We start from the raw sequence: 27,077 nt of genomic DNA on the forward strand, positions 1-27,077 counted from the left end.
GACACACAAATCAGATACATTTCTGCAGACTTTATTTATTTGATAAACTTTATCATTTCCATGTAATTTCTTAACAGGTTAATCTAATTTCTGGCCTTTTCTCAATCATCAAAGTAAAACCCTTAAACACGAGTCTCAGGGAACAACAGAATTCGTCTGATATTCACTACTGAAGTAAAGTTACTAAAGCTCTCAGTCTAAGTCTGAAAGGCCCTGAGAACCTCAGAGTCGAATCCTCCTCTTCACTGAAGACTAGAGACTACGTCTATTCTTTTATTTTAAAAGACCCATCAAACCTTCTCCTCGGACTGAAAGAGAAGTGTGCAGCGGACGAGCTGTGTTATGATTTGTTGTTGTTACAAACGTCTGAATCTGTCCGAGGCTTGATTTTGAGCTTGATGGGGTCTTTGGGAGCCAGTAGACCGCTTACGCCGAGCTCCAGAGGAACCTGTGAAGAGCAAGAGAAGGTCAGTGTGAGCGAACGAATGAACGAACGTCCTCCTGTTACCAGAGACCAACCCGTCTGCTCACCTGTGTCTCCGCACACACTGAGACGTCAAACCTCTGCAGGATCTCCACGATCGCCAGCTTCATGGTCACCTGAGCAAATCGCATCCCGATGCAGTTCCTGGGGCCGAGGCCGAAGGGCATGTACATGTAGGGGTCAATCGTCTCCTTGTTTCCTTTAGTGAACCTGTTAATAAGGCAGGAAAGAGTCACGTTGGGTTGAAGCATTTATACAGACAATTACTCTAAAGAACCAACCTTGGGTTCCTAGTGCAACAGTGCCGCTTACTTTTTCAGCAGCCTTTGTTCTGGAAGTATTTTTTCCATAGTGATTTTACAGATATTTTCTAAAGAGTTATAATCCATGGACCAAGCCAACCAGCTATCAGATAATGTTCTCTCAAAGTTATGAACAAATGTTCTTCCAGTAATATTAATTCATGATGAACAACCTTGTAGCTCACAGTAAGGTCTGTCTTTAACATTTTATAAGTTATCATTAAAAATCAATTCCCCTATGTGGAAAATGAATGAGATTTTCAATTCCAGACCCGACTGTTGCGGTCTATTGTGGCTGGTGGAGCTTGACTGTATGATGAGAAACAGGAGAAACCCATCCTGACCTTTCTGGTTTGAAGCTCTCGGGGTCGCTCCAGTAATCCGGGTCTCTGTGGAGGGCGAAGGTCGGGATCATGACAACCATATCTTTAGGGATGATGACGCCATTGATTTCCACTGTTTTCTTGCAGACCCGTTCGAGTCGAGCTGCGACAGGGAACAGCCGGAGGGACTCGTTCAGCGCGGCGTCCAGATAGTCCATGTTCATGACGGCTTCGTAGTCCACCGGGGCCTTCAACACACAATCAATGGTTAAAGTCTCAAACTCATCACGCCGATCCCAACGAGTGTTTCAATGGAGCACTACCTTATTTGGGAAGGTCTCGTCGATCTCCTCCTGCAGTTTCTTCATGGCCTCTGGGTTGGTTGCGAGATTGTAGAAGAAGAACGACAGAGTGCTGCTGCTGGTCTCGTAACCGGCGAAGATGAAGATCATGGCCTGCGATAAGATCTCGTGGTCACTCAGACCTGCACAGGACACAGTTTAAGGTATGTGTCTTCACATATGGCAGAAAGATCTTTCTTATGGTTAACCATCTGAGATGCTTCACCTTTCTCTGTGTGTTCCTCGCCATGCTGAGTTTTCCCTGCCGTCTGAGAATCGACCATCAGCTGCAGGAAGTCAACTCTCTTCTGCAGGAATTCAGGAGAGTGGTTTAAAACATCATAACTTTATAGTTGTTCATGTTGAGGATTTGTTGTACCTTCTTGTGGTCATTGGCCACTCTTTCAGACTTGATCTTCTGTAAGGCAGCGTAGAAGAAATCGGTCACAGATGTTGGGAAAAATGCAAAATCCATTTTGTCCAGAAGGGTGGTGGTGAAAGGAAATAAAGCTACAGAAGAAATTATAAAAGGTTTTAACAGTGAATGTTCGCAGAACGTTCTGGCAAGTTTCTCTCAAAGTAATGAACAAACGTTCTTCCAGTAACATTAATAGAATGTTCGGTCAAAATGATCTGTAGTTCTGTAAAACTTTGTTCACAGAGTTTCCTACATTAGCTTTTGAAGTGTGTTATCTGACAGGCCTAGTTGAGTTATTTACCGCTGATTAGGAAAACAGGGTTCAGGAAGTCAAACTTCAGCATTTTCTTTATGTTGGTCACAAATGGATCTTTGGGGTTGTTGAGGGAGTCGATGTCCACGCTGAACGCTGTGCTGGTCACCACATCCATACTATACGCACCGAAGAACCTGAACACATGCAGTCAAGAGAAAGACATTATTATTCTCATCTGATAAACATAAAGCCTATATACTGTACTCTATATGTAGTGAATGTTTCCACTGAGGTTATTAAAGGTGATTGGTGAGGAAACCGAACACCTTTGCTCTGTTGATATTATTGCGGTGAAATATTATTGATAATGAGAAGCATTTGTAATATAATGCAATGTCTCACTCTTTAATATCCACGTTTTCTCCTCGTGTTGCTGATTTCCCCAGATTCTCAACTAGAATTTGAGAGTGTGTCTTCATGATGCCAAACATCTAGAGTGAGAAGCAGAAGTACATCATCTTTTGATTTTTATTATGAAAAGAATCAAAAACACACACACACACACACACACACACACACACACACACATGTACACACACACACACACACACACACACACACACACACATGTACACACACACACACATCCTCCTCAGCATGAATGATTCTGTAGTTCAGTTCAAATGAGACATTTATCTCAAACTGGATTCTTGTTTGTTTGTACTGTAGCACAATAGTACTGCCTTCACATAACGCTTCAGATAAGCGATGTAGTAAATACTGCTGTAAAACTTGTTTGCGTGAGAATGATCCAGATAAAGACACACGGACCTCCTTTAACCTCCCGCTGGTGAAAGAAGGCGAGAGGACGCTGCGTATTCTCCTCCAGTCGTCATCTTCAGCGATAGTCACGGCGTCGTACAGCGGCCCGTTCAGACGGAAGTTCTGCCAGATCAGAGGACAAATGTGGACGCAGTGAAGATAAAATGACAACACAAGCACAATCTCTGGCCAGAAAACATTCAAATGATTAATAAACAGAATTAATATTTGTTACCTGAAGTACCTTTATATTTTACAGAGATAAAAGATGGGAGGAAAAATTATATTTCAATGAATCTGCATTCTCTCACAAATCTTTTGCATTCCCAAAGAAACTTTGCGTTCTCTTGCAAATCTTTTGTGTTCCCAGAGAAACTTTGCGTTTGTAACGAGGTTAGATGTTATGGGTAGAAGGAGGCGGGAACCGGCGAACATTTAAACAGATTTTAATACCAAAAATAAAACAAATACAAAACTAAAGTAAAATACAGCAGCCTCTCACAGACGACTGCTGTAACATAATAAAACATAAACAAACCAACATAAATTCAGGCCTGGCCTCTCTCGATCTCCACTGTCATCGCTTCTCCTTTATGCTTCCACTCCCCTGTGTGAGATACGAGACCGGTGCGTCGAGCAGGTGTTGCTCATCATTAATCAAGCCACAGGTCTCTCACCGCTCTCTCACGGCCCTCGGCCTTGTCCTGCTCTCCACAGCGTACTCTAACAAATCTTTTGTGTTCCCAGAGAAACTTTGCGTTCTCTAACAAATCTTTTGTGTTCCCAGAGAAACTTTGCGTTGTCTAACAAATCTTTTGTGTTCCCAGAGAAACTTTGCGTTCTCTTGCAAATCTTTTGTGTTCCCAGAGAAACTTTGCGTTCTCTAACAAATCTTTTGCGTTCCCAGAGAAACTTTGCGTTCTCTAACAAATCTTTTGTGTTCCCAGAGAAACTTTGTGTTCTCTTGCAAATCTTTTGCGTTCCAAGAGAAACTTTGCGTTCTCTTGCAAATCTTTTGTGTTCCCAGAGAAACTTTGTGTTCTCTCACAAATATTTTGCGTTCCCAGAGAAACTTTGTGTTCTCTTGCAAATCTTTTGCGTTCCAAGAGAAACTTTGTGTTCTCTTGCAAATCTTTTGCGTTCCCAGAGAAACTTTGTGTTCTCTTGCAAATCTTTTGCGTTCCCAGAGAAACTTTGCGTTCTCTTGCAAATCTTTTGTGTTCCCAGAGAAACTTTGTGTTCTCTTGCAAATCTTTTGCGTTCCAAGAGAAACTTTGTGTTCTCTTGCAAATCTTTTGCGTTCCCAGAGAAACTTTGTGTTCTCTTGCAAATCTTTTGCGTTCCAAGAGAAACTTTGTGTTCTCTTGCAAATCTTTTGCGTTCCAAGAGAAACTTTGTGTTCTCTTGCAAATCTTTTGCGTTCCCAGAGAAACTTTGTGTTCTCTTGCAAATCTTTTGCGTTCCCAGAGAAACTTTGCGTTCTCTTGCAAATCTTTTGTGTTCCCAGAGAAACTTTGTGTTCTTTCACAAATCTTTTATATTCCCAAAGAAACGTTGTGTTCTCTTGCAAATCTTTTGCGTTCCCTGAGAAACTTTGTGTTCTCTTGCAAATCTTTTGCGTTCCCAGAGAAACTTTGTGTTCTCTTGCAAATCTTTTGCGTTCCCAGAGGAACTTTGCGTTCTCTTGCAAATCTTTTGTGTTCCCAGAGAAACTTTGTGTTCTCTCACAAATATTTTGCGTTCCCAGAGAAACTTTACGTTCTCTAACAAATCTTTTGTGTTCCCAGAGAAACTTTGTGTTCTCTTGCAAATCTTTTGCGTTCCCTGAGAAACTTTGCATTCTTTCACAAATCTTTTGTGTTCCCAGAGAAACTTTGTGTTCTGTTGCAAATCTTTTGCGTTCCCAGAGAAACTTTGCGTTCTTTCACAAATCTTTTATATTCCCAAAGAAACTTTGTGTTCTCTTGCAAATCTTTTGCGTTCCCTGAGAAACTTTGCGTTCTCTCACAAATCTTTTGTGTTCCCAGAGAAACTTTGAGTTCCCTCACAAATCTTTTGCGTTCCCAGAGAAACTTTGCGTTCTCTTGCAAATCTTTTGCGTCCCCAGAAAAACTTTGTGTTCTCTCACAAATCTTTTGTGTTCCCTGAGAAACTTTGCGTTCTCTCACAAATCTTTTGCGTTCCCTGAGAAACTTTGCGTTCTCTTGCAAATCTTTTGCGTTCCCTGAGAAACTTTGCGTTCTCTCACAAATCTTTTGTGTTCCCTGAGAAACTTTGCGTTCTCTCACAAATCTTTTGCGTTCCCTGAGAAACTTTGCGTTCTCTTGCAAATCTTTTGTGTTCCCAGAGAAACTTTGAGTTCCCTCACAAATCTTTTGCGTTCCCAGAGAAACTTTGCGTTCTCTTGCAAATCTTTTGCGTCCCCAGAAAAACTTTGTGTTCTCTTGCAAATCTTTTGCTTTCCCAGAGAAACTTTGCGTTCTCTAACAAATCATTTGCGTTCCCAAAGAAACTTTGCATTCCCTCACTCATCATTAATCACGCCACGGGCCTCGCGCCACTCTCTCACGGCCCTCGGCCTTATCCTGCTCGCCACAGCGTTCTCTAACAAACCTTTTAATTTCCCAGAGAACCTTTTGCGTTCTCACATAAATCTTTTGCGTTCCCAGAGAAACTTTGCATTCCCTCACAAATCGTTGTTGTTCCCAGAGAAACTTTGGGTTCTTAAAACAAATCTTTTGTGTTCCCAAATAAATTTTGCGTTCTCTCACAATATTTTTCTGTTCCCTGAGAAACTTTGTGTTTGCTCGCAAATCTTTTGCCTTTTTTCCCTCTAAAAAAAAATTTTTATATAATTTTTCCTCCCATCTCTCTTTTCTGTAGTATTACAGCACTATTACATTTCAGAATGATGATGGTGATTTTACCCTTCTGTTGGTGAAGAGAGAGTAACATTCTTTAATCAGGATGGTTTTGATGATGGATTGATCCATGATGCACAGAACGGGCTGCCTCGCATCGTAGATACTGTGAGAAACACAAACAATTCAGAAAAACACTACATTCAGAAGAATCATTCAGTTCATTATAACTGTACGATTGATTCACTGTCATTATCATGGTCTCATTATGATCGTCTTCCTCGGCTCTTCATTACAGATCTCATGATGCTGAACCTTCAGACATGTTTGTCATTTCCTCTTAAACTGAGTCATTTCTGTTTCAGATGTTCTGAAATGATTCTTTCAGATGATTCATTGAGATTGATCAGTGAAGTGTCATCCGTTAGTCTCATACTCACCCCCAGACTTTTCCATACTTCTTGAAACACTCAAGATCGAAATTATGAAACCCCTGAAAGCACAGCGACAGACGAGTTCACGTTCAGACACGTTCAGAGGAGTCATAAGATAAACACTGAGAGAAGACTATCATCCGTGTGATTGACACAGACAGGATCACGTTAGATTCGCATGGATCATTAAAGAACCTGCGATGGACAGACGGAGAACCAGTAGATCATCAAGATCCAGATGTGACCAAATGTCAGTTAAACACAATATCAGACTCATGCTGTATTTGCTTTATAATAAACTCACCTCTCTATATCTCAGTATCGTTCCGAAGAACGGAATGGGTTTGGGACCCGGTATTCCCAACTTCTTGAACTGACTGTGAGGCCAGTATCCATATCTGGAAGTGACATCAAAACCATTTAAATCACAATCCCAGCTGACAAAAATATGTTCTGAGAATGTTTTGCCAATGTTCTTATTACGTTATGAAAATTTTGTTTCTGAATGTTCTCACATTTTTTTCTTGGTTATATAAACCTTAAGGAAACATTCCATTTTATCATTTGTCAAACATTATGGAAACTTTTAAAAGTTTCTCTGTTCTTTTAAAGAAACATTTAAAGAAATGCTCTCTGAACATTCTGAAACTGGCTTAAATGCTTTAAAAGATTAGTTTAAAATATGAACGTCCAAATGAAAAAAATGCTCCATGAATGATGTATAAATAATGTTTTTGTGCTAAAGTTTTGAGAACATTATTAAAGACCAGATCATTTTGATCTAAAATTCTATGAATGTTACTGGAAGAATGTTTGTTCATAACTTTGAGAGAACCTTGACAGAACGTTCCCCGTTAGCTGTGATTTTAGACAGATATTACGACACATACAGCATTAGATTTTTGAACTGGTTAAAGTCAAGTCACCTTTATTTATACAGCGCTTTTTACAATTCAGAGTGTTTCAAATCAGCTTTACAGTGATAACAGTAAAATAATGCAACAAACTGTTTAACTGTTAGAATATCAGCTGATACAGTGACTGTAATAATCAGCCCTGCATCTCTACATATGAGTCAAACGACTTACGTGTTTTTAGCAAGATTCTATGAGTCTAAATGACTCATTTTTATTGAGATTTTATAACTACAGATTTTAAAGATTTTAGACAAGTAGAGTCATGAATCACTCACATAACCAGAAGTGCCACAAACAGCATGAGCAGAGCCCATGTTTCAGCTGAGAAGAACAGACCGTAGCTCATGGTTGCTGATCCCGAGACGCTCAGACTAGAAACACACGGCGAGGAGCAGGAGCTTTATTCTGCTCTCGGATTACACAATAACCAATGCAGAACACGCAAACATGAAGAACCTCTGCACACACTGACAAACACACGGCTCACCTCTGACCAGACTATTCATCAATCTACTGCAATAATCACATGTTTGTTTTCTGTTTCTCTTACTGTTTTGTGTCTCTTTCCCTCGGATATCACAGGCTGTGTTTCAAGGCGAGTGTCTGATGATTTGGTTCTAGATCCAGATGTTCTAGAGTCTGTTATCTCCGTGTGAATCTCCAGATGAGGACTTGCTGCTAGGGTGAAATGTTAATGTCATCTCTTTAACCTGAAGTTTGCCATGTGCATGCACCAGAATGTGGCGTATTCAGCGTCTTTTCAGCGTGCAACTCTTTAGCTCAAAATTGTGTGTGTTTTTATTAATACTGGTGATCGCCTCTTATTTTATTGTTCGTCTTTCCTGTAAAATCATCATGTTTTCATCTTCCATCAGTCAGTCACTGAAGTTCACATGACATCATCGGGTTGCAATTACTGTGTAGGTGGAGTAGCTCGATTAGAAAACTCTGGTTGTGTAGTGATTTCACCAAAATACAGGTGTTTTTTCACCCAAACCTGCATATGATTGTGCAACAGGTGACACCAGCCCACATTTCAAGCTACTCTTGTGTTTCCCACTTAATCTGGGAACAAAGGAGGAGGAGGAGGACTGATTGTCTTTCACAGCTGATTGTGATTCACCGAGGCAGGTCTGGGCATGTTCTCCTGGGATTGTGGGAAACGGTATAAAAATAAGTTTTCAAACAATAAAGGTACAATAATCAGACAGAAATACCAGATGTTAGGGTACTTATTAGTCTAAATATACAGTAGTCAACATTTGAAGTGGATCAAAACTTTTCATCAAAGTTATACATGAGTTTTGAACAATACCTGTTCTTGTCTTAGGACAAACTTTGATCAACTTCAAATGTTGACTACTGTATTTACATGACAGTTTTTGCACATAATGATCAGTGAATCTGTGGACAATAAAAAAACACGTTTTATACTGTTCCAAACATTGAAAGCATTTTAAATCATATTATATATTTGTTGTATAAAGTGAAAGGTATCAAAGTATTATGTTGTTGTTTTTTGTAATTATAATGGATAGGGTGTAACTATGCGCTCATCTCACGATACAATATAATAAGACATATGGTACAAGGTTAACAAATGAACAGGCTTGGACTTGGTGCTGGAAACTCAATGCACAGGACAATAGAGACACCAGAATAACAATATTCATGATTCTGAAGATGAAAATACAGAATTATTTTAGATGAATATGCGGACAATAGAGACACCAGAATAACAATATTCATGATTCTGAGGATGAAAATACAGAATTATTTTAGATGAATATGCTTGATCTCTGTCACTGAGATATATTTACAATAATGTCGGCAACTTTTTACTGGTAACATCAGACATTTGGCATTATCAGGACCCACACATATTCCCCTATTGCATTATTATACATGATATACATTTCAACATTATATATTGTAGTTTAATGTAATTTTAACATTAAACTCTGTAAATGTAAAAAAATATATATTTTACAGTGATTTTCATTTTGGGTGAATAATATTGCTGCATTTTTGGTAACACTTTAGAATACTGTATCTTACTTACTGCATAACTAATAAGGAATTATTGAGGAACTAATAGATAATTATTTATTAACACTTAAGTCACTACTGCTAACTACTAAGGAAGATGTGTTAACTAATTAGTATGTAATAGAATTGTATGATTGTGTTAAGTTTCAGTTAGTTAATCAATAACTAATGAATTATGTCATAACTCTTGAAGAACTATTATTAATTATCTATTAATTAATGTGCAAGAAAAATAACTAAGAAGTAACTACTAATGAACAGTCATACACAGTGGTTACTACAATAAACCGTTTTATTTTAGCAGTGGAGTGGTGGATGAAGTACACAAATCAAGTACTTGAGTAAAAGTACAGACAACCCAATAAAATATTACTCCAGAAAAATGATAAACTATTGGCCTATTCATTTTCAAAATTACCTTAGTAAAAGTATAAGGTAATTACTTGAAAATTAAAAAGCACTGATCAATGTTTTTTATTTTATTTTCTAGCCAGTTTTAGTCATTCTTCAGCACTAATAAGAAAGATAAGTGCGGACATTTACTAGGCTATATATTGATCTGCAAATAAGCAAACTTTTTATTTAATTAGCAAAATGTATCATAATGTATGATAACTTATCTATTTTACAAAGGTTTAGATAATACCGTTAATAATGTGTTTTTTTCAGTAAGTTTGATTTGAATCAGAAGTATGTGGTAATTCTGTATTAATTACTAATGAGTTCCCTATATTCTCACTTTAGAATACTGTTCCAGGTTCCAAGTAATTCCTGAAGAATTATCTAATAATTATTTGTTAATTACCAATTAATTTCCTTATATGTTCACTTTAGAATACTGTTCCAGGTTCCAAGTAATTCCTGAAGAATTATCTAATAATTATTTGTTAATTACCAATTAATTTCCTTATATGTTCACTTTAGAATGCTGTTTCAGGTTATAAGTAGCCTAATTCCTAGATAATTATTTGATAATTATTTATTAATTACTAATGAGTTCCCTATATTCTCACTTTAGAATACTGTTCCAGGTTCTAAGTAATTCCTGCAGAATTATTTGATAATTATTTATGAATTACTAATAAGTTCCCTATATTTTCAGTTTCCCTCAGTCATTGCCTCAAACATGAATTTACTCAATGGCATTCTATGCTGAGGAAAACAGACACACACAGTACTGTATATAAAATATAAAAACTAATCTGAGGTTAGTTTTTGTATGACTGTTCATTATCAGTTACTTCTTAGTTATTTTTCTTGAACCTTAATTAGTAGATAATTAGTAGTAGTTCTTCAAGAGTTATGACAGAATTAATTATTTATTGATTAACTAACTGTTACTTAACACAATCATAAAAATATATTACATACTGAGTAGTTAACACAAATTCCTTAGTAGTTAACAGTAGTGAAGAAGTAGTTAATGAATAATTACCTATTAGTTCTTCAATAATTACTTATTAGTTATGCAGTAAGTAAGATACAGTATTCTAAAGTGTTACCGGAATGTTTATGGTGAGCTATCCAGGGAGCGACACTAATGATCTCTGATAATAGGCCGATTGCTTGACTTTTACATGCACACACAGCACTGGAATGCTGATGCATGAGATATGACAAAACATATTTCACAACTCAGCACGTCAGCTTATTTTAATATAGGCTACTTTCATAGCTGCCAACTTTTGAGTTTTGCTTGGAGTGAGATTTAGGAGGGAGGGGGGATGTAAAAAATAATCTTGCATCACAATAAGTGTATTGTGATTGTCAAAATATTTTAGTAACTAAACTGAATTTTATTAGGTTTAGTGACAACATGTTACAATGTTTACATGGTACACTTTCTGGTAAGCTATGTTTTTTTTTTTTATTGACACAAATTTCACGATTTCAATTCAATTCTTGTGATTTGATTTAATATTCACTCATTTGGATAAATATTAGGTACACAAGATAGGCGTTAATTTTTCTCAAGAAAAAAAAAATCTCACCTAATGCTGTAAACACACAGAGAGCCCTATCAGCTGGTAGTGTTATTTAAGGTCAAATTAAATATAATGCGCTTTTTTATTATAATAATAACTTTATTTAACGATATAAGTAAAAATATAATAAATATGTAACATAGTACACATATTGAGCAAAATAATCTCTATAGCTCTTTTTTTCTAGCCAACTAACGTGCTATAGCCTATATTATGGTCATCAAATTTCCTGAGGTAAATGTGACATAATTGTTCTCCAGCTGTTTTATTGACCCCTTTCCGCGATTGATCGATATTATGTATGAGAAATATACATTTGGTAAGTTGTACTGTATCTTTCAACATTGTTTATTTGTGTTTATTTACTGTTAGCTAGTAGAGGTGATCGGTTCACGTGCCGCTAGGGATCTGTCACGTCACATTTACAAGCGGCAAAACGGTATTTATTGTTTGAATTTCGTAATAAAATTGAAGATTTTTCATATCATAAGTAACTGCTCTGTCTAGTCTGTCGGTCTCCGTGTCCTCTTTGCTTCGCGATTCTTCTGTGTATTACCATACATGAATGCCCTCTTACAATTGCATATAATATTCCAGTCAAGTCGAATGTCAGATATTTAAACATTTCTAAGGATGAGGTCATCATGGAAAAGCAAAATGTCTGGAATAGATGGAATGAATGCAAAGGCAGGCTTGATGCATGGGTGCAATGGGATTTGTCTATCTTTGGAGTTTATTTAACTAAAATGGAAAGTCTCTCTAGGTGTATATCCTGCATCTTGTCTCTCCATTTCTAATAGAGCTATTAAGACCATTAATCAAATTAATTTCAATTATATATGGAGAAAACGTGTGCACTATATAAAGAGGGCACATCTTATACAAGATTATGAAAATGGTGGATTACAAGCCTTTGACTTCTATTGTATAAATGGTATGTTGAAGGTCAAATGGCTTAAACAATTTATAACAAATTAAACTAGTTTTTGGTTTTGCATACCCAGAGGTATATTTAGAAAATTGGGTGGAATTGATTTTCTACTGAGATGTGATTTTACTGTTTCCAGACTGCCAATCAAATTATCTTCCTTTCACCAGCAGATCTTGTTATATTGGAAGTTATTATATAACCACAACTTCTCTCCACATAGAATCCCTATATGGAACAATAGGTTTATTGTATCTAGGTTGGCTTGAAAAGGGCATTTGGTCAGTTCTTCATTTAATGGATGAAGATGGGAGATTGTTAACTTAACTTTTAGAGACTTTTGTACTAAATACAATTTACAATGTGAACGCAAACATTTTGAGCGTGTCTTAAATGCCATTCCAAAAAGTTTTATAAATTTAGTACAAAACGCTTCTGTCAACATGCCAGATGGATCTTGTGAACTCCCATCCCTTCTCTTCAATGGTAATGACCTCAGGGCAATGCTTCCCAACAAACTTATTCGCTCTTGTTTATATTATATCCGACATTTATGTATAATAACTGTGTTTTGCAAGCTTATGACAAACCATTTGTTAAAAAACTGCGAACACAGTATATTAGCTTTCCAGTGGCTCCTAAAGCTATAAGGAAACCCATTTCAAAATATTCAAGGGGTATACCCGTCAAGTGAATTTTTAAGACAAAGGTTTAATTTTGAAGAAAATGCCTGTACTTTTTGTCAAGTTGACATAGAGACAACGATCACCTTTTTTTTTTCTTGTGTTTTTTCAAATACCTTTTGGGAAAATATGTTTTACTGGTTGGAGACAAAGATTCATTCACTGCCCACTTTTGCTAGGAAGCATATTATGTTTGGAATGCTGTTGGATGAGGAAAAAAAAGAATTTTTTATTAATGTAATGTTGATTCTGGGCAAATTCTTTATTCATAAATGCAAATGTATGAAGACGAAACCTTATTTGTCTGTATTTCAAAGAGACTTTATTTGTAATTTCTTTCCATCGTTGCAAAGTATGAAAAGTAAAAAGGCCCAGAAATTGGCTAGAATAATAAGAGACCTTGATCTCTTAGAAGAGGAATGAAGAGACCCCTTCTTTTTTCTCCAAATATATGTAATGTTCTTTTGTCACTATCCATTTATTTGACTGACATGTGCCTTGCGTAATACTCATTTATCTGTATTTGTCAATGCCATTGTAGATGTATATTCTGTTTTTGTTACGTTCATGGTGTTCAATAATAATAAAAAAAAATATCTCAGGGTGAATGCGGGAGAGTTGGCAGAGCTGTTCTTTTATTATTTTTCAGAATCAGAATCAGAAAGAGCTTTATTGCCAAGTGTGCTTGCACCCACAAGGAATTTTTCTTGGTACTGAAGCTTCCAGTGCACATATACAAATACAAATACAACAAGAACATAGTAATACAAATTCTAAGAATGAAAATATATAAAAAATAAATAAAAATAGTATAAAAGTAAAAAAGTAGGGTCACAGTTGGGTTTAGTCTGAATAAACATTTACAGATTATGAACATATTTACAGTATTTTGAGTAGTATGAATAATATAATATCACCTGAATTAGAGAATATTACACTAGACAGTGGGAGTCTAGCGCATGTTACAGATTATAAACATATTTACAGTATTTTGAGTAGTATGAATAATATAGATATAAATATCACCTGAGTTTATTGCACTAGACAGTGGGAGTATTGCACTTACAGGCATATGCTTTGGGGGGCATGTTAAGTGTTCAGAAGGGAAATGGCCTGTGGAAAGAAACTGTTCCTGTGCCTGGAAGTTCTTGTGGCCAGTGATCTGTGTCGCCGTCCTGACGGTAACAGTTCAAACAGGGGGTGTCCAGGGTGAGTGGAGTCTGTGATGATTTTACCTGCTCTCTTCCTCACTCTGGAAGAGTACAGGTCCTGGAGGGTTGGCAGGGGGGCACCAATAATCCTCTCTGCAGTCCGGACTGTCCGTTGTAGTCTCCTGATGTCCGATTTGGTAGCTGAACCAAACCAGACAGTGATGGAAGTGCTTAAGACAGACTCAATGACGGCTGAGTAGAACTGGATCAGCAGCTCCTGTGGCAGATTGAACTTCTTCAGCTGGCGAAGGAAGTACAGTCTCTGCTGGGCCTTTTTCACAATGGAGTCAATGTGATTTGCCCACTTCAGGTCCTGGGAGATGGTAGAGCCCAGGAACCTGAATGACTCCACTGCTTCCACAGTGCTGTTCATGATGGTGAGAGGAGGGAGTGCTGGGGGTTTTCTCCTGAAGTCCACGATCATCTCCACTGTTTTGAGTGTGTTCCCATTTTAATTGATATCGCCGGTGGGAGCGAAACAATAAGAGGGAGAGGGGCGGATCGGGATTCGAGCTGAAAGCATCACAGTAAACCCGTGAGAGGGAATGCGAGTTCGCTGCAGTGAAGAGCAACATGTTGATCACAGAAATCTGCGTCACGTGTGGTGTTTATGATCGTTATCATAATCATGTTCATAGGGCAGCAGCCTCAGTGATTCCTGGGCCAGAGTGCGCAGTTCTCGTCCATAAAGTGGACTTGGACATTCGATATTTGCACATTTAGGATCTATTTTCCCCCCTAGACTCAGAGTATTTATTGTCTTGTAAATTTACTGTCATGAGGTTGCGTAATGTTCCGTGTTGCCCCATTGTCCTGAAGAAACGCCATCTCGTTCATTTAAGTTTATTTATTTATTGCAAAGTCATATAAATGTTTATTCATTCATAACGTGCATGAACGAACAAAAAAACAACAACAACAAAAACAAAAACAAACGAAAGGAACAGGAAGAAGGAAATCTTATGGTACCTGTCGCTTATTTGTGCACATCAACAGCTGCTTTATGAATGGATCAACCCCAGTCCTCACCCCGAACACCAAACATTTTCAATAATACCTATCTTTACACTTAATTATCATCATAAGTGTTCAGGCTAGGTGTCAGGTACGATGCACACCTTTAAGATTTTTTTTTTTTTTTTTTTATATTTAACCCTAAATGCATGAACCAAAATATAAAAAAATTGGTTTTCTTCACACAAAAAATAGATGTCGTATTAATGATATAATTAAAAGAACTGATGATACATGGATTCTGAAAAGAACATGGATTAGGCATGGATGAGATCAGGGAATCAGGGAATATTGGGAATGAGCGGTGAGTTTCGGTTCCTCCAGGGCAGCAGAGGGCGCTGTGACCGCATGACCCCCGCGGAAGATCCAGTCCTCGCGGCTGCAACGCTCCGCTGGTGCGTGTTTACTCTATTTATCTGTTTATTATCTCCTAATATGATTGATGTTTTTACAACTTTAGTGCTTTAATGACCGCAAGCGAAAGCGCTTCATGCAGCTTCTCGCAGTTATAGTACCGGACTGTTTTATTCACCGTTTCAGGAGAAGTATCACGTTTAATTTCTCACACATATTAACTTAAATCCAGCGACTGAACATAAATGTGTTAAATGAATGAGGCAGTGCTGTAGAAGAGACCGGGGCTAGTTGTCACAGACAGATATGAGGATTAAGTCAAAATTAACTTCAGATCTCCAAATGAATGCGCTTTTGTGTGTGCAGTGAATGACTCTGTTATTGTTTGCACAGTTGCATGTGTTGGGTAATGAGTGAACTTATAACACACTGACATACATATAGACCAGACTCATTTATGTAACGAAGGTAAATGTTAACAGAAAGTTTGAACTTTGTTTCTTATGGTAAGGGTATTTCCCCCCCTAAAAAGTCACGTGACAACCCCAGCTAACAACAACGTTCTGTAAATGTTATGTAGTTAAGATAAATATGTACTAAAAATAACATTTATAGAACGTTCTTACAACATTACTGATGTTCTTGTGATGTTTGGAGAAAGCATTGTGTTTTTACCTGAAAACGTTCTCATAACGTTGAGAGAACTCTTATGTTCTTTGTAGTTGATGAACGTTCTCATAACTTAGACAACATTGATATTTGCTGAACATCAATTTGCTTAGAATATTACAAATACATGTTCAAAGAATGTTATGTGGGTAAAAAATAGGGAATGAGGATGTTGTTAACATTATTATCGTAACCTTTTAAAAAAATGTTCATACATTTTGGAAACATTGCAAATCACTGTTGCCACAATTATTTTCTATTTTAGCTGGGATTTAACTTGTAAGTTAATATTCACTAATATTTGACATCTCTTTGCATTTGCAGATGTAATGATGTAAACGTACTTGGCATTATGGTGCTTGTCTTTATCTGTGGACTAGCATAGCTAGCGCTAGTTAGTGGCAGGTTAAGTCCTCTGCGGACTGGGTTGAACTGGTTTTCGTTGTGTCTGTTAAGTGGCGGCAGGACCGGGGTCACGTGACGGCGCTGAGGACTGACGGACACAGGAGTTGCTCACCCCAAGGTCAGACATCTGCACTAATATTATTGATATTGCACAGAATACGAGATAATGGGAAAATAATGCAAGTTTGTTTCCAGAAGGAAATAGCATCACAGTCCAGCTTAAGTAAGTTCAGTGATGTTAAATTTTGGTTGTAAAAAAGTTATTTGTTTAGTTCATATATATATATAGCCACTCTGGAGAACACCGTGATGTCATCGTTCGGCGCGTATCTGAAGCCCACGTTCTCTCCGACTCGGAGGGCACACAGAAAGCCGCCTGGGGAACAACGTCTCTTTTGCGGCTAAATGCGCTTTTAATAACACTGTTTAACATCAAACCCGTTCCGCAGTTTAGCATCAGCACACTGCGTTTTACAACTCTCATCTCGGCTGATGTGGACGTTGAGTTTGGCTTGGGAATGCTGTGAAGGAAAAGCGGCACAATAATCACTTTAGCTCAGTTTTCTTAATCGTCAGAAGCCGAAATCGAAACTCAGTTACGATTAATCGCACAGCCCTATGTCTGACTCGGATAAAGTGCCAATGTCACTCTGTAAGGAATTATGAAGTAGTTTTTAAAGTCGAGTATATTTAATTTGTAATTTGTTATTAATTGATCCCAAAAATGTATTTGTGTTTGTTCCTCTTCCAGCGCTATCATGGTGAGGACGTATAAAAGGAAGACGAGCCGAGCGGGCACGGCGCCGGAGACCATGCTGAAGGCCGTCCGGCAGGTGCTGGTGTTCAAGAAGACCATCCGAGGAGCCGCGGAGGAGTTCGGGATCAACTACCGCACGCTCGCCCGCTACTGCACCAAGATCCCGCGCGAGGAGGTGGAGGGAAGCGCGGAGCATCCCAGCTGCCCCGTGGGCTTCATCGGCGCCCGGCAGGTGTTCAGCGCGCAGCTGGAGGCGGAGCTGGTCTCCTACGTGCTGATGGCGTCCGACGTTTACCACTCGCTCCCGCCCAAGGCCATCCGGAAGCTCGCGTTCCAGCTCGCTAAAGGCCAGCAGCTGCAGACGCCCCCGTCGTGGCGGGAGAACAAACAGGCCAGCGCCGACTGGTTCGCCGCGTTTATAAAGCGGCACCCGCTGCTGTCCGTCAGGACGCCGGAGCCGGCGTGTCTAGCGGGCGTCGTGAACAAAGAGATGTTTTACGTGAAGCTGAAGGCGCTGATGGAGCGGCACTGTTTCAAGCCCGAGGACATCTGGGTGATGGAGGAAACGGGGATCACGACGGCTCCGAGGCCGGATCGAGTGGTGTCCCGGAGGCAGACGGGATCATCCGTGACGTGTCCCGACCGCGGGCCCCTCGTGAGCGTCGCCGGCACCGTCTCGGCCAGCGGCGCCGTGATCCCGCCCTACTTCGTCTTCCCGCGGGTGCAGTTCCGGGAGCACTTCCTCACAGGCTCGCCCTCGGGCAGCTCCGGCGGCGCACACATCAGCGGCTGGATGCGGGAGGAGCAGTTCCTACACTTCTTGCAGCATCTGGTGCGGCAGACCGGATGCTCCCCGGATAAGCCCTGCCTCCTGCTCATGGACGTCCACGTGTCGCACCTGTCCATCGACGCCCTCAACTTCGCTAAAGCTAACGGCGTGGTCGCGCTGTCCTTCCCGCCGCACCTCGAGCGCTCGGTTTGCGGCCCGTTCCAGAAGTGCATCAACGCGGCCATCGACAGCTGGATGCTGGGAAGCCCGGGCAGGAGCGTCACGATCCATCACATCCCGGGGATCGTGGCGACGGCGCTGCCACAGGCCGCCACTGCGGACAACATCACGGCGGGGTTCAAAGCCTGTGGGATTTTCCCGCTCGACTCGAGTGCTTCCGGACAGCAGGGCTTCGTCACGGACTGTCCGGTTGCTCCGGCCTCCAACGGCTCGGACTCGACCCGGGATGCTCCCGATCCCTCGTGTCCGTCAGCTAAACCCGCTCTGGAGACGGACGGCTGCCGACTCGACTGGCTCGCCTGCGATTAGTCCTCATCTCGAACATTGACTCCACTTCACACACACTCTGCCGTCTTTTTATACCGTTTCCTTCAATCCTTTTTGTTACTTTCTCCTGTTTCATGAACTGCTCTTGATTCTCTGCTGTATCACGGTGTAAATTATTGGGAATTAAATGACAGATTTTACATGCATACATTGTGGAAGATTACTTTCTTGTTACTCTAGATAGTGTTCTTCTCTAGTTAGCTGCGGTTGTGACAACATGCCCCACTGTAGGTCAGACGTTTGGAATGATTGAGATTTGTTAATGTTTCTGAGAGAGTCTCTTCTGCTCATTTATTTGATCAGAAATACAGTAAAACAGTGAAATATTAATATTATTCCAGTGTAAATCAGCTGTTTTCTATGTGAATATATAGTAAAGTGTAATTTATTCCTGTGATCAAAGCTGATGTTCAGCATCATTACTCCAGTCTTCAGTGTCACATGATCCTTCACAAATCACTCTAATATGATGCTTTGATGATCAAGAGACATTTATGATTATTATCAGTGTTGAAAAAAGTTCATATTTTTGTGGAAACGGTGATGCATTTTATTTTGCCACGATTCTTTATACAATAGAAAGTTCAAAAGTACAGCATTTATTTGAAATATAAAGTCATTTTAATTATTATCAGATCATTTCTGCTCTCGTTCTGAGTTTGTGTGCTGTAATGATGATGATGTTTGTCTTCAGATGCACAGATGGATGTGATCTGCTGTAAATCAGTAGGGACGGATCTGTCCATGCTGGACATTGAGGACCTCCTCACTGAGCTCTGTCAGCTGAAGAGAGAGGTGTCGTCACTGGAGGCGAAGCTGAGAGACAGAGGAGACCACCCCCGCGGAGAGGTTTGAGCAGCTCGATCCTAACGCTTAATATCAGCAGGCCGTTGTTTATCTGTGTTGATCTATGGTGTGTTTGTCAGGATCTGGAGAAGGTTTCAGTGTGTGTGACTGATGGGACAGAAGCTCAGGATTCAGTCTGGAGATCCAGAGACACACAGGACTCAGAGCTCAGCCTCACTTTACTGTGTTACACTGACGCTCAGGATCATGGGTCCGCTGATCAAACCTCTGACTGTAACGCTGGAGAACAGCAGATGAAGATGTGCTCCGTCAGACTGGAGGACTGCAGGAACCTGATCCAGAGACGAGGAGAAGAAACCACAGCAGGGGAACAACAGCAGAGCCAGGATGATGATGAGGAGGAGGAGGATGATGAGGAGGAGCAGGAGGATGATGAGGATGATGAGTTTACTCCTGCTGGTGTGTTTCTTCCTTTCTACCTTTTGTTGTTTTTCCTGACACTTGAATGTCCTAGACGTGGAGCAGAACCTCTGCATTAGGGATGGGTCGGTCATGAGCGATTCGGTTCATTTTGAACGAATCTTTAATATGACTCGTCTCAGAGAGTGATTCGTTAGTTTTGTGTTGACCGCGCATGCGCAACACCCTGTACAGTGCTTAGCATAAGTGAACACACCCATGCTAAAGTTGAGTAGAAAGAGGAATAAAAAATCATCGTTTGGAAGTTGATCTTAATGCCTTAATGAATGGTGTCTCGTAAATAAATAAATGTTCTTCCTTAACATACAGGGTGCATAAGTCAGGACACCCCTATGTTGAGACAGGCAGATGTTTATTTTTAAAGGCCAGTTATTTCATGGATCCAGGATACTATGCATCCGGATTAGGGTTGCAAAGTTTCCAGAATTTTTGGAAATTTTTCAGGATTATTTGGAAACTTTTGGAAACTTCTCAGGATTATTTGGAAATTTTCTGGAACTTTTAGAAAGTTTCTGGAAATTTACCAGAAATATTCAGCCCCTTTGCAACCCTAATCCGGATAAAGTCACATTCAGGGTTTCTCCTGGCTCAAAACCAGGCGGAGGAGGTAACATCCCCATCGTGTATTTTAATAGTAAGATAATAAAATTAGTATTGTCCGTAGACCATCATAAAGCCGACTGTGTTTCCCACAGTATTTTAGTGGGTGGACCTCGGTACCTCTAGGGGGGTCAGGGGTCATGCCCCCCCGGAAGAACATTTTTTATATTTTAAAGATAAATTCATTAATCTGGTGCACTTTGAGTCTGGTTATTAAGCTGACTTAATGAAAAAATTAAGAAAACTTTTCAAAACTTCACAGCTAACTAAGAAAATGACCTTTCGTGTAGTGTGCCTGTTTCATATATAAGGACCTCTAGAAGGAGCTCTAGGCATGTTTGATTGCTTTTCCCTGAAGAGAAATGCGTTGTTGGAAACGACAGTGGGAATGACGCTCGTTCGTTGCGTTTCACTGTGAAATGAGAGTTCAGAGTCGTTTAATGATTTATACCTCAGCGACCCACTTTCGCAATTAGTCTTTTATAACTTGGCCCGTCTATCTGCAGTACCCGCGGATATAACGCATAATATCTTTTGGGTATTTTAATAATCAGATAATTAGATTTGTATTTACAGGTCATAGGGGGCCACATTAACAACAGTGTAGCTGAAGAACAACAAGCATTTGCTTTCATTTACACATTTTCACAACCAGAGAAATGTGGCTCTCTTTCAGGTTTTTCAGACATTGCATCATCAGCTACACAGAAGCAGAACATCTCAGCCTCCGGTTTCTCATCTTATAAAACCTCTTCATGCGTTCTCTGTAGTCCGAGGCCTCCTGATCTGGTCCATCGAGGGCAACTGTGCAGCACACACCCGAGTGCCTCTTCTTTAGTCTGTTGCGCAATGGTGTCTTAACCTTAAAACAACAACATTAGAACATTAAGAAACTTAGTATTTAGATTGAGACAGGATTTGTCATACATGGGATTTTGTGAGACTGTGTTTGGTGGACGTTATCAAATACATCTTACGATAAATGTATTAATCTGGTGCATTTTGAGAGTTGAACATTAAGAGCTCCATCCCATGTTCAGTGTGCAGATTAAACACAGACAAGTGCACTGGCTTCACCTGAACTTTAAAGGAAACTAAACCCTCTTTCTAGGTATGATTTAGTGTTTTAGTCTACATTACATTCACACTGGTGTTTTAGGGAAGTAGAAAATAATAATAATAATTTAATGATTATTCCTATGACAATAATAGCCATATATTGTAAAACAAATGCACTGTAAAATAAATGAAAATGACTTTTTCATAAGTATATCATCTAGAAATTACAATACTTTATGAACCCTTGCAAGAGATAAACCCTTGAGCTTTTGACGGACACCAGTTGAGTGTTTAATTTTGGGGGAAAATGTCCATTTCTGTGAACAGCACTAATAATAAAAGTCCTGGAGCCTCTTTCCGACTCCAGTTTTTCTCCCTAAAAAGAATAAAAAATTATCACTTTAACAATCTCATCAAATATCTAAACTAAAGGTAAAAGCAAAAGAGACAACTCGCCAATCATCACTGCGGCTCCGTCGCTGGCGACAGAGGCTAGCTCGTTGGTTGGCAGCGCCTTGTCATCTCTGACGACTCTTACTATGGTGTCCCCGCTGGTCATTTCCACTACTTGTGGTTGTGCATCACTTTCAGACCTGATACATTTACTGCATTTCATCATGAATTATTGCTTTGTAACTGCTTGTAATCCTCAGCGTGTGTCTGCACCTGCACTCATTGTTATCCTCCTCGCGGACTCGCTTAAAGTAATCGCTGATTCTTCCAGAAGCCGTATCTGCAAAAGCTGAAAACATCAAACTAATGGGTTGTAACATTAATTTAGGGAACCTTTTTCAAGAAATTGAACATACTTGGATGGAAAATAAACAGTTTACCTGAATGTTCCCCAATTCACAAAAAGACGGTGCTCTTTAGCATTCACTGTTGTTTGTGTAAAGTGCCTCTGCTATCAGTAACTGTAATGATTACTGATGAAATTATACTATAATGTTCAAATTTTCATTGATGAAATAAAGCAAAAATAGTCTAAATTGTCTCTTTAAAAGGCTCTTTAGGAGTGCCTGAGAAACAGCACTGTCCTCCTGCTTCAGTGTCTGCTGTCAGGCTACGTCAGTGTCATTATGCTAACATCATTTTCGTAACTTACTTCACCTTTCCTGTCCTGTCCAGACGTCACTGTGCCCGTAGACGTGTGCCCTGTATATCACTTGAATGTAAATAAAGCGCAAAAGAAACTGTGATCACGCAGCGTGAATTAGTAAGCCATGAATTACAAAACAGTGACTGCTACTTGTGATAGCGTTATGCATTCACAAAGAAAACTGGTGTCCTTAAAGGTTGGAGTTTTCCTCATTTTTTTAAATTAAGGCGTTAAGATCAATTTCCAAAAGATGATTGTTTTATTCCTCTTTTTAGTCCACTTTAGCATGGGTGTGTTCACTTAGGTTCTGTAGAGAAATGATTAGTTCATCTCTCGAGTCTTCGGGTCTGAGTGTTTTGTCATGTGACGTGATTTGACAGCGCTGGAGTCTGGACACATAAATGAGTTAAAGGAGAACTTGGTAACTTTTTTAACGTAATAAAGCTGTCTAGAAATCAGTTGGATGGTTAAACAACCTGTTCCGGTGATATTGGTGACTTTCCCCGCTCCCCCCAGCGTTCCCAGGCGGAAAGCCAACCTTGCAACTTGGGGACTACCGTCCCGGCAAGATAGAAACTGGAAGTCTCGTGAGAAGCGAGAACGAGAATGAGAACGAGCGCGAAACACAAATTGCTTTACGGCAATTCGACATAAACACACACGCATGTGTGATGTATTACCAGATTACCCACCTCGGTAGACATAGCTCCACACGCGACAACAAAAGGGAAAATCAGTGAAGAAGTGAGTAGAGTTCGCTAGAGTTACCGAGTTCTCCTTTAATAATTCCCAAACTTTCGTAGTCAGTTTTTTCGTAACAGTGGCATGCTGCGTTTTTGGTCTCAAATTATAGGTTTTTTTTTTTTTTTGAATTTCTGTCATGATGGTTGTTTTCCATATGAATGTGGTACTGAAGAGTTATGCTTTAAACTGTATCTATGATGGGGAAAATAATAACAACATGCAGTTACGTGACATAAAACCGAAGGACTCGAACCCGAAGACCCGGGAGATGAACTAATCACGTCTGGATCCGGCACTACAGACTGCAAAGCTCAGTTCGTGAGGATCACGGGATGAACGAACGGCTCCGATCGGGAGGCGAGGCCCAGAGAAATGAATTAATCGTTTCTGTTTCTCATAATTTGTTTTTTTCCTTGCATTGGAATTTTTTTGTTATTCTAAATGCGATCCACATTTGATGTGTTTGGGGAATTCGGCTGTTTTAAATACACTCTGCTAAAATGAACGAAATGACTCGGAAAAAAGATTCGTTCATTTGGATGAACGAGATTCAAAGATCCGAGTCAGTAAAATGATCCGAACTTCCCATTACTCAGCGTAACCCGATCTTCAAGAGCTCCAGGTTTGCTGTCCTTGTTTGTAGGACTGCATGATTTGGCCAAAAATAGATTATTAACAAAATAGATTATTTTTTATACATTATGGGAATGAATATTGGTAACACTTTACAACAAGAACTCATTTGTTAAGAAATTAACATGAACTAACAAGAAGGAATATATTTTTACAACATTTATTAACCTTTGTTAATGTAAAAAAAATTTAACCCCTAGCTCAATATATTACAATTAAATCCTAACCTAATCATGACAAACTATATATCGTTGGAAAGGTCTAAGGCTCCTAAATAGATATTTTAGCACTGTTTTTTGTTAGAAATTATGTAGGAACAGAAATAGATGAATTTATGACAAGAGTGCACCTCAAAAAATGTACAGTTTTGACCTGTGTCACAAAAAGTCGACACACACACTTTTAATAATTGAAAATAATTGAAAAGTATTTGTCTATAAAAAATTATAAAATAAAATTATCCTCTAAAAAGTATAATATATATATTATCCTCTAAAATATAATGTTATCTTTTTTATCGCTATTTTTTTATTACATTACATATTTTAGTAGTTATCATAAATTAGGTATCATTTGAAAGCTTACGAACTCAGAATTCATCCTGTGAAGACCGTTTTGAAATTGGACATTGCGTTACCATAGAAACAGTATTCTAAATTATTTTATCAGGCTCCTCCCCTTTTGGGCATCATTATGTTTCATGATTTATGATCAAAATCTTTTCTAATCTTGACAAAACACATATTGTGAGAAAGGTCTGAGTCTCAAGGTTTCATATTTTGTGACAGAAGTGATATTTGGACAGAAATTTATTAATTTGATATGGCAGAATGCATACAATTAGATTCAATGGAATTCAATGACACCTGGTGGCTATTTTTGGTAATACGCCTAAACAAAATCTCATGGGAAACTTCAATTTTTGTGATATCAACTTCGAATTTAGAACACAACTTCGTTAGATATATGGCTTTGTTTTATAGTAATTTTATAGTAAAAATATTTAGTTAAATATATATTTTATATAAAAGAAAAAATATTTAATAAATTATATTTGATTTAATGTAAATTTAAACTTCCTTAACTTTTTCATACTTTACTTTTTTGAAGTGCTTTCACTTAAGCAATAATCTGCTATTTTCAAGACCAAACGTAGGTCTATACTCCAAAGCATTCTTGAATTACAACTATTTAAGCTTGAATAGTGCATTTTAATGTCCATTCTCAAAAAGGGGGGTGACAGTTAAGGGGTTAAATTAACATAAATAAAAGCTGTACAAGTTATAGTTCATGTTAACTATTGTAGTTAACTAATGTTAACAAATGCAACCGAATTGGAAAGTGCTACTGTATTATTAAGTCATGACATATTTAGCAGTTGTAATAATACTATAAAAGTACATTATAAATGTGGTGAAATAGGTGGCATGTGCCGGCATGAGTCCGTTTAATTAACTTACAGGCTTTACGATTAATAATACCACGATCGATACCAACGAATTAAGAATTCGTACCCTCATTTTAGTAAATCATGGCCATTTTGTAATCATGTTTCCATTGTTTTTTAGACAGTGTGTCCACAATTTACCAAAACAAGGGAACGAAATAAGTCTTAATTCATGGCCACGATATATTGTTTTTTTAGCCTAAAATATACAGAATTAATGTGATTACCGGCGGATACACTACATTTTAAAGTTGGAAATTGTATTACCATTTTATTCCCTTCAGATGATAATGGAGGGTCATCTTCTGAAACGAGAGATCAGCCGACGGCCAAGAGTTTCTCCTGCGTCTCCTGCGGGAAAACCATGAGCTCACGGGGACATCTAGCGAGACACGAGAGAAGACACGCCGAACAGAAGGACTGTACGAGACGCAGCTGTCCCTCCTCAGAGGAGCGGAGGCTCCGTGTTAAACAGCACCAGGAGTTTCGCTGCCAGCCGTGTGGGAAGCTGTTTCCCGTTCCTTCAGGCCTGAGAGTCCACATGAAGACGCACACCGGAGAAAAGCCGTTCCACTGCGGCGAGTGCGACAAGCGTTTCAGCTCCAAAGGGAATCTTGATGCTCACAGGCGAATCCACACGGGGGAGAAGCCGTATCAGTGCCCTCACTGCGAGAAGAGCTTCCGTCACAAACCCCATCTGATGAAGCATGTGCGCACACACACCGGGGAGAGGCCGTTCCAGTGCAGCGAGTGTGGGAAGACCTTCACCAACTCCAGCTGTCTGCAGGCCCACCACAGAACACACACCGAGGAGAGGCCGTATCAGTGCACACACTGCGAGAAGCGCTTCCGACAGCGCTCTCACCTGACGTGCCATGAGCGGATCCACACCGGAGAGAGGCCGTACCTGTGCTCCTCCTGCGGGAAGAGCTTCTCCGACCCGCGCCATTACCGGATCCACCAGCAGCTGCACACGGGGGAAAAGCCTCACGACTGCTGCGTCTGCGGGAAGAGCTTCAGCCAGAGCTCACACTTACTGAAGCACCAGAGGATCCACACGGGAGAGAGGCCGTACAAGTGCTGTCTCTGCGAGAAGAGCTTCGCTCGATCCGACGTGCTGAAGGTCCACGAGCGAGTCCACACGGGAGAGAAACCCTACCAGTGCTCCGTCTGCGGAGAGAGCTTCACTTATTTAGGGGTTTTCCAGAGCCATCAGAAGAAACACACTGAAGAGCTTCCCTGAAATCAGCTTCTGCAAACTCACTGTTATCCGGCGATCACCATCCGGCCTGCTGGGAATCAGGCTCGTTCAGCCCTGAGGATTTGAAGTTGATGTTTTAATGACTAACATTGTTGGTTTAGTTTTCTGAATGTAACTTTACTAAAAAAGCAAGACTTTGAAATGAATATACTGCTGTCAGTCCAGTTATTCCTTTACAAACACCTATAAACACCTAGTTATTGTTGGCAGATCCTCATGTGTGTGGAAAATGAGGAAAATGTTAAATAGTTGTGAATTTTTTTCTCAGTTTTCTCCCAGGGATGACGAATAATAAAATATTATGTTTGATTAGTTAACATTAAACTCGCTAACATTAAAAACACAAGTTTTTAAGATAAGTTTTTATATGTTGAAATATTTTATAATGTAATCATTTC

At 39.5% G+C, this 27,077-nt stretch overlaps 3 protein-coding genes across 7 annotated transcripts; 2 read left to right on the plus strand and 1 right to left on the minus strand.

The window, feature by feature from the left end:
* Positions 1-11: 11 nt before the first annotated feature.
* Positions 12-8,116, minus strand: LOC311280876 (cytochrome P450 3A30-like). Of its 2 annotated transcripts, none has more exons than XM_084393362.1 (14): positions 7,709-8,116; positions 7,434-7,529; positions 6,546-6,639; positions 6,248-6,300; positions 5,874-5,973; positions 2,956-3,069; positions 2,527-2,615; positions 2,170-2,318; positions 1,830-1,960; positions 1,677-1,758; positions 1,433-1,593; positions 1,131-1,357; positions 532-694; positions 12-448 (listed from the first exon to the last, which is right to left on the minus strand). In XM_084393362.1, the coding sequence occupies exons 2-14, from the start codon at positions 7,502-7,504 to the stop codon at positions 341-343; spliced, it is 1,542 nt and encodes a 513-aa protein (XP_084249488.1). In that variant the 5' UTR covers positions 7,505-7,529; positions 7,709-8,116; the 3' UTR covers positions 12-340. The 2 variants fall into 2 exon arrangements, with proteins under 2 accessions (XP_084249488.1, XP_084249487.1); XM_084393361.1 differs by having other exon boundaries at positions 7,434-7,625.
* Positions 8,117-15,308: 7,192 nt separating this feature from the next.
* LOC311286267 (uncharacterized protein) lies at positions 15,309-18,697 on the plus strand. 4 transcript variants are annotated; one of them, XM_084402404.1, is made up of 3 exons: positions 15,310-15,423; positions 16,508-16,574; positions 17,208-18,697. In XM_084402404.1, exon 3 carries the CDS (start codon positions 17,215-17,217, stop codon positions 18,529-18,531), a length of 1,317 nt encoding a protein of 438 aa, XP_084258530.1. In that variant the 5' UTR covers positions 15,310-15,423; positions 16,508-16,574; positions 17,208-17,214; the 3' UTR covers positions 18,532-18,697. The 4 variants fall into 4 exon arrangements, with proteins under 4 accessions (XP_084258529.1, XP_084258530.1, XP_084258531.1 ...); XM_084402405.1 differs by having other exon boundaries at positions 15,314-15,423; positions 16,376-16,574; XM_084402406.1 differs by lacking the exon at positions 15,310-15,423 and adding an exon at positions 15,554-15,573.
* Positions 18,698-18,835: 138 nt separating this feature from the next.
* On the plus strand, positions 18,836-26,823 carry LOC311286266 (uncharacterized protein). Its single transcript, XM_084402402.1, has 3 exons — positions 18,836-19,398; positions 19,476-19,815; positions 25,703-26,823. The coding sequence occupies exons 1-3, from the start codon at positions 19,252-19,254 to the stop codon at positions 26,659-26,661; spliced, it is 1,446 nt and encodes a 481-aa protein (XP_084258528.1). The 5' UTR covers positions 18,836-19,251; the 3' UTR covers positions 26,662-26,823.
* The last annotated feature ends 254 nt before the right edge of the window (positions 26,824-27,077 follow it).

Source organism: Rutilus rutilus (genome assembly GCF_951802725.1).
Source record: "Rutilus rutilus genome assembly, chromosome: 2".
Lineage (NCBI taxonomy): Eukaryota > Metazoa > Chordata > Actinopteri > Cypriniformes > Leuciscidae > Rutilus > Rutilus rutilus.

Bases quoted from the DNA above. Each gene is read 5' to 3' on its own strand.
- LOC311280876 (XM_084393362.1), bottom strand. From the start codon at position 7,504: ATGAGCTACGGTCTGTTCTTCTCAGCTGAAACATGGGCTCTGCTCATG. The intron at 6,640-7,433 runs GTGAGTGATTCA...TGTCACTTCCAG, and splicing joins TTTGTGGCACTTCTGGTTAT to ATATGGATACTGGCCTCACA. The intron at 2,616-2,955 runs GTCCGTGTGTCT...TTCTCACTCTAG, and splicing joins CCAGCGGGAGGTTAAAGGAG to ATGTTTGGCATCATGAAGAC.
- LOC311286267 (XM_084402403.1), top strand. From the start codon at position 15,326: ATGAGCGGTGAGTTTCGGTTCCTCCAGGGCAGCAGAGGGCGCTGTGAC. The intron at 15,424-17,207 runs GTGCGTGTTTAC...TTCCTCTTCCAG, and splicing joins GCGGCTGCAACGCTCCGCTG to CGCTATCATGGTGAGGACGT.
- LOC311286266 (XM_084402402.1), top strand. From the start codon at position 19,252: ATGGATGTGATCTGCTGTAAATCAGTAGGGACGGATCTGTCCATGCTG. The intron at 19,399-19,475 runs GTTTGAGCAGCT...TGTGTTTGTCAG, and splicing joins GAGACCACCCCCGCGGAGAG to GATCTGGAGAAGGTTTCAGT. The intron at 19,816-25,702 runs GTGTGTTTCTTC...TATTCCCTTCAG, and splicing joins TGATGAGTTTACTCCTGCTG to ATGATAATGGAGGGTCATCT.